The sequence below is a fragment of the Apodemus sylvaticus genome, chromosome 8 (assembly GCF_947179515.1).
Source record: "Apodemus sylvaticus chromosome 8, mApoSyl1.1, whole genome shotgun sequence".
In the NCBI taxonomy this organism is placed as follows: Eukaryota; Metazoa; Chordata; class Mammalia; order Rodentia; family Muridae; genus Apodemus; species Apodemus sylvaticus.
Window position 1 is genome coordinate 71861673 of NC_067479.1, and position 12170 is coordinate 71873842.

Here is a 12170-nt window from a genome sequence, read left to right on the forward strand (position 1 = left end):
ATCATCAGAAGTAGGCTTTGAGCTGGGCATGGTGGCACACGCCTGTAATCCCAGCACTTGGGAGGCAGAGGTAGGTGGAGTTCTGAGTTCGAGGCCAGCCTGGTCTACAGAGTGAGTTCCAGGACAGCCAGGGCTACAGTCAGGAAAACCCTGACTCAATAAAAAGAAGAAGAAGAAGAAGAAGAAGAAGAAGAAGAAGAAGAAGAAGAAGAAGAAGAAGAAGAAGAAGAAGAAGAAGAAGAAGAAGAAGAAGAGAAGAAGGAGGAGGAGGAGGAGGAGGAGGAGGAGGAGGAGGAGGAGGAGGAGGAGGAGGAGGAACAGGAGGAGGAGGAGGAGGAGAACAACAACAAGAACAAGAAGAAGAAGAACAAGAACAAGAAAAACAAGAAGAACAAGAAGAAGAAGAAAAAGAAGAAAAGAAAAAGAAGAAAAGAAGAAGAAAAAGAAGAAAAGAAGAAGAAGAAAAGAAGAAGAAAAAGAAGAAAAGAAGAAGAAATCGTCTTTGGTATATTGTTTCAGAAAGCCTTAAATAAAAAAAAATTAGAAGAGTTTAAATTTATGCTTTGAAGATTTATAGAAAAGTAGGTACTAGCTTTAGATGATTTTTGTATCTTACTGTGCTAAATGATTATCACAATATTCGTTCTACCTGGCTGCTTCATTGAACACACCTTTTTGAAATTGTAACACTTGGATGATTTTTGTATTTTACTGTGCCGAATGATTATTGCAAAATCCGTTCTATTTGACTGCTTCACAGAACACAGCTTCTCAGAGTTGTAATGCCTGTTTCTCTATGCATAAAAATCCTTGTTTGAGAGCTGCAACACACACTGAGATTCCAACGGCCTCTGTGTTTATTTCTGTTTGTCACGGCTGAATCCTTACCCACCTAGCTTCGAGGACCCACATCCCAGAGACCCCCATACCTGACTGGGGTGGTCCGTGGCAGTGGGGTGGTAGAAGAATAAGCCAGAAAAGCAAGAAAAAGAAAAGTCAGGTGACCTTGGGAGGGTGGGCGGTGTAGTCTCACCTCTCACCCTTCGGTTCTTCTTCAGCTGCCAGGTGGGTACAAACACGGTGATCTCTCGGTGCCCGCGATTCCAGAAGTGCTGGACGGCCATGGCGATGCCTCGGCATGAGAAGAAGTGCTGCAGACCGTGCCTGTGGGGCGGCAGGAATGAGGGAGCTGCTGCCCAGAAGACCCTGCCCCACCATTCAGCCCTGAGTCCCAAGCAGGTAATGTCCCAGGAGCACTGAAGATGCCAGCACTACCCTCCCCCACCTCTCTCTAAAACGGGGTCTCTCTTCATCCTAGCTGTCCTGGATGGAGCTTTCTATGCAGACAAGGTTGGTCTTGAATTCACAGAGAACCCTCCTGCCTCTGCCTCTGCCTCCTGAATGCTGAGATTAAAGGGGTGTGTGCCATCAGACCTGGCTTGCAGCTCTGCCCTCAAACAGCTGCCTAGAACTAAAACACGGAAGAAGAAAGAAAATCTTGACCGCCTACTCTGTGCCAAGAGCCTGATCGGCACAAATAACTACCCCACTGTGTGACAGATGAAGCACATCTCTGCACTCAGACCTCTACGACAGCGAGCACTGAACATGCCAAACCGGCTCTCAGGCGGGTTGCGGTCTGGAAAAGCTTCTAGTAGGTTTGGGGCCAGGTCTTGAAGTTTGAGCTACCGAAAAACCTGCTTGAGTAGGGCATGGATGTTTGCAGCAGATAGATCTGAGCCCACAGGCCAAATAAATCCCTGACTGACTCAGAAACCATAAGCAAAATTTGTCACCTCTCAGACTCTGTCTACATCTACCTAAGAATAAAGACTCTGTCTTCTGCGACGATTCCATACACACTGCCCACTGTGAAGTAGCCATTCACGGTCTTTTGCTCCTGTAGGAGGTCTGGAAGGAATGCCCGCCCAGCTCCCCAGCATGTCCAAGCCACCGCTACTCACACCATGGCCACACTGCTGCCGTCGATGACCACTCTCCGCAGACCTGGGTCCCCAGGCTCCTCAGATAAGTTCATCTCGAAGGGTGTATTCAAGGCCTCGTTGTACCTCTGGAAGCTGGTCACTATGCTGGTGCCCTGGGAGTGAGGCGACAGCCTCTGGGACCCCTCCCAAGCCCCAAGAAGTCCCTCCCTTAGGAACGGATGCTTACTTCTGGGGCTCATGGTGCTACTGGACTGGAAACCCTGCCTTCCAGCCTTTCCCTGGCCTCTCAGCATGGTGGCTCTACTCTGTAAAGCCTGATCCTCACTCAGGAGTTTGGCTGCATCCACGGCTGGCCCTGCAACTGCAGACACCTGAGCTTCTGGTGTTTTAGAAGCTCTGGAGAAATTAGAAGCCGCAGGCGCTTTGGGAGCTTCGGACCCTGCTTTAGCTATGGTCTCAGTTTGAACTCTGGGGACCTGGGGGCCTGCAGGTGTTTCCACTGTAGGCGTTTTCTGAGCTGTAGGAGTTTGGGGGGCTGTGGGTGTGGCAGGAGCGGCTGGTTCTGTTGGAGCCGAAGGCACTTTGGGAGTTGCAGGCAGCGCCCCCTCGGTGGCTGGGTGTTCAATGTTGGACATCTCTGCAGCTGTGGACACTTCAAGAGTTTCAGACATCGTTGGAGCTTCAGGTACTGAGTGACCTGTCATGCCGGTTTGAGCCAGTGGACTCTCTTGAGCTGTGGACAGTGCTAAAGAGGACGGCTCTTCCAGACCTTTACAACCAGACAGTGCACTTCCTTCACCTCCCTGCTTAGCTCCAACTTGGGGTACGGATGTCGAAGATGGCCCTTCTTGCAGAAGTCCTGGGCTAACCTTCTCTTTGATACCACAGTCCCCTGGTACAAACCGATAAACTGAAGATTTTGGTGGGCATATCTGGCCTTGGGCTATGCTTTAGGGCTGTCTCCCTTCCTAGCTCCCCCGCGGGTCTACAAGCTGGGCTTTCTGCACTGGGCAGAGGAACCAGCTCTTTCTGCTTCCATACCAGCTTTAAGGGCAAAGGATTCTGTCCTGGCAGCTTCAGCTGAATGGGGCCGGTGGGCCTATGCCAGAAGGGGAAATGGAAGCAAACCTGGGACACCAGCCAGGCTAGGTGAAGAGACTGCAGTTCATTGATCTTCCAGAAGGTGGCAGCAATGGTCCCTGGCCACGAGGGCCCAAAGCCTGACCCTGGGGTCCAGACCTTCCAGGAAGTGTAGGCGCTCAGAGCCGACACTGGCGACAGCAAGGAGATTCTGTCTTCCGTCTTCGGTACCTGCTTTTGCTGCAAGAGGGCCGGGGTGTGGCTCTCAGAGTCCTGGCTGCTGACGTCTTGTGTAGTGGCCCCTTCCTCTCCGACACTGTTGACATCATCACCTTGCTTGCTGGACTGGTCTCTGCAGAAAGCCCAAGTTCGTTGAAAAGGTGAGAATGGCGATCTGGTCCCGAATTACTATTTTCTAGGGATCAGGATCAGGGCAGGGGCGGGGAAACCCCATTCTCCAGTACTTACCCTGCTAGCTGTGGTGCTGTCTCCTGCGGGGTGCTCTGAGCTGGGCCCAGGGACCCAGCTGCTCCCGAACTTGTTAATCTCTTTGAATTTTCTGAAGCCCGATTCAAGGTTCCGATCTCTTGGAGGTTTCCAGGGCTCTCTCCGTCGGTCACCGGGGATGAGTTTTCCTTCTGCTGCCGGGCAATGCAGACCAGGATCTCCGGGTGGGGGCAAGTACTGGAGATGCCAAAGTGGCCAAGCCACTCAATGATATCTTCCTTGCCAGCGGCGTCGCGGACCAGACTGAGCAGCAGCTCCTGCACTGCTGGAGGAAGCTGCAGCAGGTCTCCTGCGTACTTGCCACCACGGATCCACACCAGAGTCCCAAAAGCCCGGGTCACCTCTGTCTCCCAAACCCCTCTGGGGGTGATCATTGGGGCAGGGCCCCAGCGCAGCCGTGCCACCAGCTCCTCCAGCCAGTTCTGGGTCAAGGTAAAAGACTCGGTCATCCCACCCACCATTAAGGAGCCAGGGGGACCAGGCACCAGGTAGGCCAGCGTACTCCAGCAGAGGCAGTCCAGAAACAAGCCTTGTGCCCCAAGGAAGGCGCAGTGCAGGACTGGTGGGTAGCGAACCTCCCTCCATAGCTCTGGGCTGCACAGACCTTTCAGATATTCCTGGGCAGAGGGAGAAAACAAAGGGGACCAATCCTCCATTAGTGGCTAACCCCAATCTGTCCCCTGAACCTCAAAACCCAACCTCTCCCTAACCTCAAGCTGGTCAATGCTGACACTGTCGCTGAGGCTAGGTGCTCTCCCTCTGCCCCACCCCCTCTTTCCAGGGAACAGTGACAGAATGAATGAGAATTCAGAGGGAAGAAAAGACGCAAGTTTGGAGTCAAGAGACCTCACGCTTAGTTCTAATTTGGCCTTAACAGGCAAGGAAGGATTGTAGGAAGTCTACCATCTTCTCGGGACCTCCGTGTCTCCACCTATAGCGTGGCAAATTAAGCTAGATATGCTTGGGTTCAGACCTCCCCCCCCCCAACACCCCCTCACCTTCCACCCCACCCTCCCCACCCCCACACCCTGGCACTACAGAACTGTGTGACACCTGAGGGGAAGAAAGCTACACACTATTCAGTACTCCCATGTGCCAAGAACATGGGTAGCCTGGGCCAAGTTATTAATTCTTTCCTCCCAACTGTGTCTCGCCATCCATTCCTGCCTCATGAGTCTTCTGGAAGCTTCAGTGAGCTAAGTGAGCTTGGCTTCTGAGGATAGTGTCAGGCACAGCCTGTTCCCATTCTACGGACTCCTAAGAGCTTGCCCCAGTGCACACAGCTCAAGAGGGTCTGCACCAGATCATAGCCTATGTCTACCTGACTGAAACCAGAACTCTCCGGAGCTCCTCTGGTTGGCTACACAGTGACTTCCAGGTAATCCTACTGGATTCCAGCTTAATCCCCCTTCAGAAGCTCTCTAGCACAACCTGTACCTGTAACCATGGTAACTGTTGCCCAGTGGTGGAGATAAGTTGCTGGGCCAGTGTCCAGAGAAATATCCCACAGATTTACATTGTGTCTAACCAGGAGGAAGGCCTCTAGTTCTCGAGCTGACCAGCCCTCATGTTTGCAGGGAGAGCGGCTGGTTTCATCTACCTACCAGCATAATCCAGTGATCTCCAAGCAGTCTCTGAGACAGCAGCCCAAGTGGACTGAGGTGACCCTCGTGACATTTCATATCCACACCCTTCAGAAGGCCCCTTCCTGCCTTCCCTGAGAGTTCCATTCAGTGACAAATCACCCACCCATCCCTTTTAAACCTCTAGCAGACATCTTGAAGCCCACACTAGCTAGCATCTCTGCTCAGGGCACAGGATTTCCCCTGCTTTAGCCTGTGATGACCTCCTTCCTGGATGAAACTTCTTTCAACAAAATCTGATGGGCATCCCACCCGAACCTCTTCTCGTCTCACTCCAACGAGAGAGCAAATGTGCATATAGCTCTCACCTTAACAAATGTTCCCCACCACGTGCACCCCACATCCCGACTACACAAAAACAATATGTAAAGTCAGAAGCAGGATGAGAAAGAAAATTGTGGGCGATTTCTTAAAAAAACAAACACAAACAAACAAACAAACAAACAAGCAAACAAAAAACCTAATGGGATTATTGAGATTGATCTGTGGGTGAAATGCTTATTACACAAACATGAGATCCCAAGCTCAGGACTCCAGCACCTAGAGCAGCGGTTCTCAACCTGTGGGTCCCGACCCCTTTGTAGGTGGGGTCACCTAGAACCAATGGTTAACACCGATATTTACATTTCAATTCCCAACAACTGCAAAATTACTGTTATAAAGTAGCAACAAAATAACTGTATGGCTGGGTTTCACGAGGAGCTGTCTGAAAAGGTAGTGGCGAAAAGGTAGCAGCCGCAGGAAGGCTGAGATCCACTGCCCTAGGGTGCTGGGAGGATCCCAGAGGCTCACTGGCTAACCTTAGTCAGTCAGTGAGTTCCATCTTCAGTGGGAAATGCTACCTCCAAAAGGTAGGCGGGAGGGACCGGAGAGCTGACTGGAGAGTTAAGTGAGGGTGCCCCCTGCCCTTCCAGAGCACCCAAATTCAATTCCCAGAACCCAAAGCTGGCTTCTCACAACAGCCTATGACTCCAGCTCCAGGGGATCTGTCCTTTCCTCCAGCCTCTCAGACTGCCCCACTTACATGGTGCACTTAGGCGCGCTCATGCAGGCCTCCCCCCCTTTCACCACAGAGAGAGAGAGAGATGAAAATATTTATTGTTCCATCAATGTTCACCATTTTTATGAATGGTATAGTAATTGAGATCATTTTGAAAACAGTGAACTAATATTTATTTAGACCTTATTAGGTGCCAGGCACATAGATTATGCTATATATTCCTTTCTCGGTCCTACAAAGGCAACCTTCATTGTCATCCTTTTAGATAAGAGGAAATCACATGATGAAGCTCACACCTCAGCATGGACACCCAGCACAATGACTGTGACGTCTGCATCTCTCCCATGATGTTAATATGCACTGAGAAGCAAAACCAGACAAGGAAACAGCAGGTTTTACAGTCTAGAAAATGATTTGAACGATCTATAGTTAAACAACACCAAAAAAAAAAAATAGGAAAAAAGTCAAAAAAGAGATAGTATCTGTAAAAACATTGCCCAATATTCCACAGATCCTCAGTCAATTTGAAGTTAAATAAAAACATGAGCACCTAACAATATCATTCCATGTATGCTTACTACTCCCCAGGATTTGCCTTCTTTTTAAGTCAATGTTAACTCTGCCTTCAAGGGCCACCCCAAAATACACGAAGGAAAACCAAAAAGGCCAAAAAACACAACAGAACCAAGAAGCTTTAAATTCAAGGATCGAAGGGGACGGGAAAAGGTCGAGTTCTTAGAGAGGAGATTAGTCTGAAATCTAGTACTCCTGTCACAACATAGAGATAGGAGGATGGAGAGAGAGAAGGCGAGGGAGAGGGAGAAATAGAGACAGAGACTCAGACAGACAGACTTCCCTTCCTCCAAAAGGCTTACTATCATTCTCTTCTCAGAAGCATATGAGACAATATGCCACACAACAGTAAACAGGACATTGGTTTTGAAAAAAGAACACATATGACTTCAACATTAAAATGTGGTAACAGCAACGAAAGACACAAGAAAAGGATTGAAAGATAGTCAAGCAAAAAGTCAGAGTTAGGGGCTGGAGAGATGGCTCAGCAGTTAAGAGCACTACCTGCTTGTACTAGCTGGTTTTGTGTGTCAACTTGACACAGGCTGGAGTTATCACAGAGAAAGGAGCTTCAGGTGAGGAAATGCCTCCATGAGATCCAGAGGTAGGACATTTTCTTAATTAGTGATCAAGGGGAAAGGGCCCATTGTGGATGGTACCATGCCCAGGTTGGTAGTCTTGGATTCTATAAGAAAGCAAGCTGAGCAAGGCAGAGGAAGCAAGCCAGTAAGTAACATCCCTCTGCATCAGCTCCTGCTTCCTGACCTGCTTGAGTCCTGACTTCCTTTGGTGATGAACTTGCTTCTTGGTCATGATGTTTGTGCAGGAATAGAAACCCTAAGACACTGCTCTTCCAGAGGACCCGAGTTCAATTCTCAGCAGCCACCTGGTGGCTCACAACCATCTGTAATGAGATCTGATGCCCTCTTCTGGTGTGTCTGGAGACAGGTACAGTGTACTACTCATATACATAAAATAAATAATTCTTAAAAAAAAAAAAAAAGTTAGTCAGGTATGGTGATGCATGCCTTCAATCCCAGCACTAGAAGGCAGAAGAAGGTGTATCACGGCCAGCCTAGTGTACACAGCAAGTTCTGGGACATCCAGGGCTAAATAGAAAGACTGCAAATTTTTACAAAGCCAGACTTAGAAAATAGAAAAAACTGGGAGCTGGAGAGATGGCTCAGTGGCTAAGAACTGGCTGTTCTTCCAGAGGACCGGGGTTCAATTCCTAGCACCACATAGTGGCTCACAACTGCCTATCACTGGATTTGTTGCCCTCTTGTGGTGTGTAGGAACACATGGAGGCAAAGTACTCATACGTAAAATACATAACCAAATAAACCTTTTAAAAACCACAAAAAGCAAACGTAGTGTGAGAAAACATAAAGGGCCTGTAGAGCTCATAGACAGGAACTCACAGACAGAGTTACTGTGAAGCGGTGCAAAGGTCCGAAGGTCGGCAACCCCAGGTCCCCTCCCCCACCCCCACCCACCACAGGTCAAAGACCAGGAAGTCCAGGGAGGAAGGTGGAGAGAGAACGGAGCAACACAGGAAATGTAAACCGTTGCCCAGACAAAGCAGGCTCACCAAGAAGATGCAGCATGTTGGAGAACACTACAAACTTGCTCAAGGAAAAACCTCCCAAGCTAAGGAACAGGACAAGAACAGCCTGGGGCTTCTCAAAAGCTACATGTTAACAGAGTGATGTCTTTGCATTTCTGAAAGAAATGTTTCCCTTTATCACTCAATACCAGCTAAACTACCAACCAAGCGACCTTCAGATATGCAACCTAGACATGTAGATTACAACACATCTTTCCTCGTAGGCATGCGGCTCCATGGAAGAGCCTCAGTCCTGGAGTGAGGAGGATATATACATATACATATATATATATATATATATATATATATATATATATATATATATATATATATATATATATATAATTACATAATATATGTTAATTAATATATAACATATTATATTTCTATATATACACGGAAGTCACTTAATCCACTCTCTGCTGCCGTAACAAAATACCACATGTTGGGTCATTTAAATTGAGAAGAATTTCATTTGGTTCCAGGTGTTAGAAACTGTGAAACCCAAGAGCACTGGGCCAGCATCAACCCATGCTGAGCCAGAGAAGAGACAGGAGAGTCCCCAACCGTATAAGAAGCCCATCTCATCCTAAGTCACCCACCTCCTAACAGCCATCCCTCTTACCACCCTTACGATTCCAGTTAAATTGTAACATGGATCTCAGTAGGGACAGGCAGAGCATAGCAGCTCTACAGAGCAATCTTCAAAACAGAAAAAGGAAGGAAGGAAGGAAGGAAGGAAGGAAGGAAGGAAGGAAGGAAGGAAGGAAGGAAGGAAGGGGAGAGAGAGAGAGAAAGAAAGAAAGAAAGAAAGAAAGAAAGAAAGAAAGAAAGAAAGAAAGAAAGAAAGAAAGAAAGAAAGAAAGAAAGAAAGGAAGGAAGGAAGGAAGGAAGGAAGGAAGGAAGGAAGGAAGGAAGGAAGAAAAGAAAGAAAGAGAAAAGAGCTAAACAATGTCGGGGATGATAATCAGGAGGAAGCTCCGGATGTATTCATCTGTTCTACCATCATTATCATCGTTATCATAGTGCATGTGGCTCGGGAAGCAAGCCATGTCCTGCTTCAGCTTTGCCTCTGCTTTTTAACTTGATAAAACCACGATAAAACCGCGGATGAGTGCCGGTCGCATACCTGAAATGCCAGCACTCAAGAGACAGGAGCAGGAAGGTCATGAGCTAGACCCCAACCTATACTACACACTAAGTTGACACTAGCCTGGGCTACATCCACATGACTAGATACGATCAAAAGAAAAGAAGGGAAGGGGCGGGAGGAGAAAGAAGGAGAGAAAAGGAAACTACAAATGGATGAGCTCCACGAACCCAAGGAAGAGAATGGATTTAACAGAGAACAAGATAACAGAAGCCCGGCGACAGGAAACCTGAACCCTCGAGTTGATAGCACCGCGGAGTGTAAAGCCAGGGCTGTCCACAGAGGCTAGCTACAGCTACAGAGGCTGGCTGCTAGAGTCTGGAATGTTCTTCCAAAACCCATTTGTAAGGACTTGTCCTCGGCTGGACACTCTCGAGAGATGGCAGGACCTCTGAAGGTGGGGTCTGGTGAAAGGAAGTGACGTCACCGGGACATGCTCCTAAGTGGATATTGAGATCCCTGCTCGGCCTTTCTCTCCCAGCCTCAGCTCCTCTAGGATCGGAGCACACGATTAAGCATCGGCGATGCGTACAGAGCAAGGCAAGCACTTTGGGAGTTTTAACCTTGGTTAAACCATAAAAGCAAAAAAGAAACAAAGGCCCCGAGTACTTCTACCTGGATGATGAGCGTAGAGGCATAAGGAGCAAAACCTAAATACAAACTTAGAAGACTGAGAACAAACACGTCGGAAAGGAAGGGGGAGTATCGTATGGGCATGAGGAGGCCGACCCCTCACGTGTAATAAGAAAGCAAACATCCAGCATCGGTAGAAAGGCCAGAGTATCTACACGCTCCATGAGAAGCCTGGAGACTCGTGAGTGCCAGAAAGGTCCTGAAGGGCAGGAAAAGATTGCTATCTTTTGTGAATTTTAAAAAGGCACAATAAGGAGTGGGGAAGGGAAAGGGGGGAGGGGGAAGAGAGGGAGATGGCTTAGCGGGTAAGAGGAGCACTGGCTGCTCTTCCAGACATCCTGAGCTCGATTCCCAGCAGCCAAATGGTGGCTCACAACCATCTATAATAGGGATCTGATGCCCTCTTCTGGTGTGTCTGAAGACAGCTACATTGTACTCATCAACATTAAATAAATAAATAAATAAATTTAAAAGACACAATAACTTTTACATGTAAATTACTCGTGGTGCACACCTTTGATCCCAATACTTGGCAGGCAGAGGCAGGCTGATCTCTGTGAGTTTGAGGCCAGCCCTGTCGTTTACAGAGCATGTTCCAGGACAGCCAAGACTACACAGAGGAAACTCTGTCTCAAAAAACAACAAATAAAATTTTAAATTAAAATTTAAAATAATAATAAATTTTAAACTTACATTTAAACAAAAGAGATTAGGTTCTCAATCACAACACAGATATATAGGCAAACATTTCTTTCTTTCTTTCTTTTTTTACCCCGAGACAGGGTTTCTCTGTATAGCCCTGGCTGTCCTGGAACTCACTCTGTAGACCAGGCTGGCCTCGAACTCAGAAATCCACCTGCCTCTGCCTCCCAAGTGCTGGGATAACAGACATGTGCCACCACTGCCCCACTTAGGCAAACATTTCATAATCAGTTCATAGGGAAGGAGTACAACCCTGATTTAGAGCACTTGCCAATGTCTGCAGTGTAAATTTTCTTACAGTGGCTATAAATAGCTTTCCAGTAGCCTACAAGTTCCTAAATTTTAGCCATGGGTTTGTGTGAGCTAAAGCCAGCACACACCTGACCACAGCTGGTTTCTATGGTTCTGTTCACTGAGTGCCAGCGACAGGCCAGCTTCCATCTTACAACCAGAGACTCCAGAAGCCACGTCCACTACTGCTGTCTTCCGGTTCCCTGTCACCTCTATGCGCCTTCTCCAAAGTCAAGAGAAGTAACCATGACACCTGTCCTGTCAGGTAACACACAACCGGTCCTCAAACTCAGTTATGCAGATGCACAGGTCCAGCGTGGGGCTCACTTAACCACGTTCGACTCCCCTCTCCACTGGTGATTTCATCTCAGGGGAGTCAGCTTCCCCGGGATTTGTTTTCCTACCCGGGGTGTGAAACGCAACAACATTTCTGATATTTCCTAAATCCTGCCACTGCATAAGAACTTTTAAAACACAAGTTTAACAGAGTTTTGTTTTTTGTTTTTTGTTTTTTTCAAAAAGCAAACACAAATAACACAAAAACATGCTGGATCCTACTTTAACTGATCCTGCATCCTTCCTGACCCCTCTTCCACTCAGACCAGAGCAAGTGACTAACCTGTCACTGTTCGTCCTCCCTCTCTCCCAAAAGTTCTATACCAGTCGACCTGCGTATGGAAGGCAAAACACTCCAGGTCCCTACAACTACAACTGCAGTCAGCCACACTGCATCCTCACCTTAGGAGAGGCTCGCGTAGCCAGGAATCAAAGCCCTTCAGCTTACAAGACATCAAACTGGGAGAAAGACTTGGTCCCTTGTGAAGCTAGTTACTAACAGCAGCACCTGACTTCTGCCCCATGTTGTTGTCTACATTTTGCCAAAGTATTTGAGCACGCATTCTTTCAGTTGGCCCTCACAATTCTTACATGAGAAGAGTGTTATTACATTGTTTCACAATCGAGGGGAAAAAGGTTCAAGATGGCTGAATTGTTAGACCTGGGCCTCTTCAAACTATACTTCTTTATTTGGGCTCTGATA

At 47.9% G+C, this 12170-nt stretch overlaps 1 protein-coding gene across 1 annotated transcript in view; it reads right to left on the reverse strand.

Annotated features, from left to right (window-relative positions):
* The window catches only part of Nynrin (NYN domain and retroviral integrase containing), a 29365-nt gene that overhangs the window by 15211 nt on the left and 1984 nt on the right, over nt 1-12170 (reverse strand). Inside the window, 4 exon segments of the mRNA XM_052191376.1 lie at nt 1034-1164; nt 1965-2845; nt 2847-3378; nt 3495-4150. Of these exon segments, the coding sequence (XP_052047336.1) occupies nt 1034-1164; nt 1965-2845; nt 2847-3378; nt 3495-4150 (2200 nt within the window).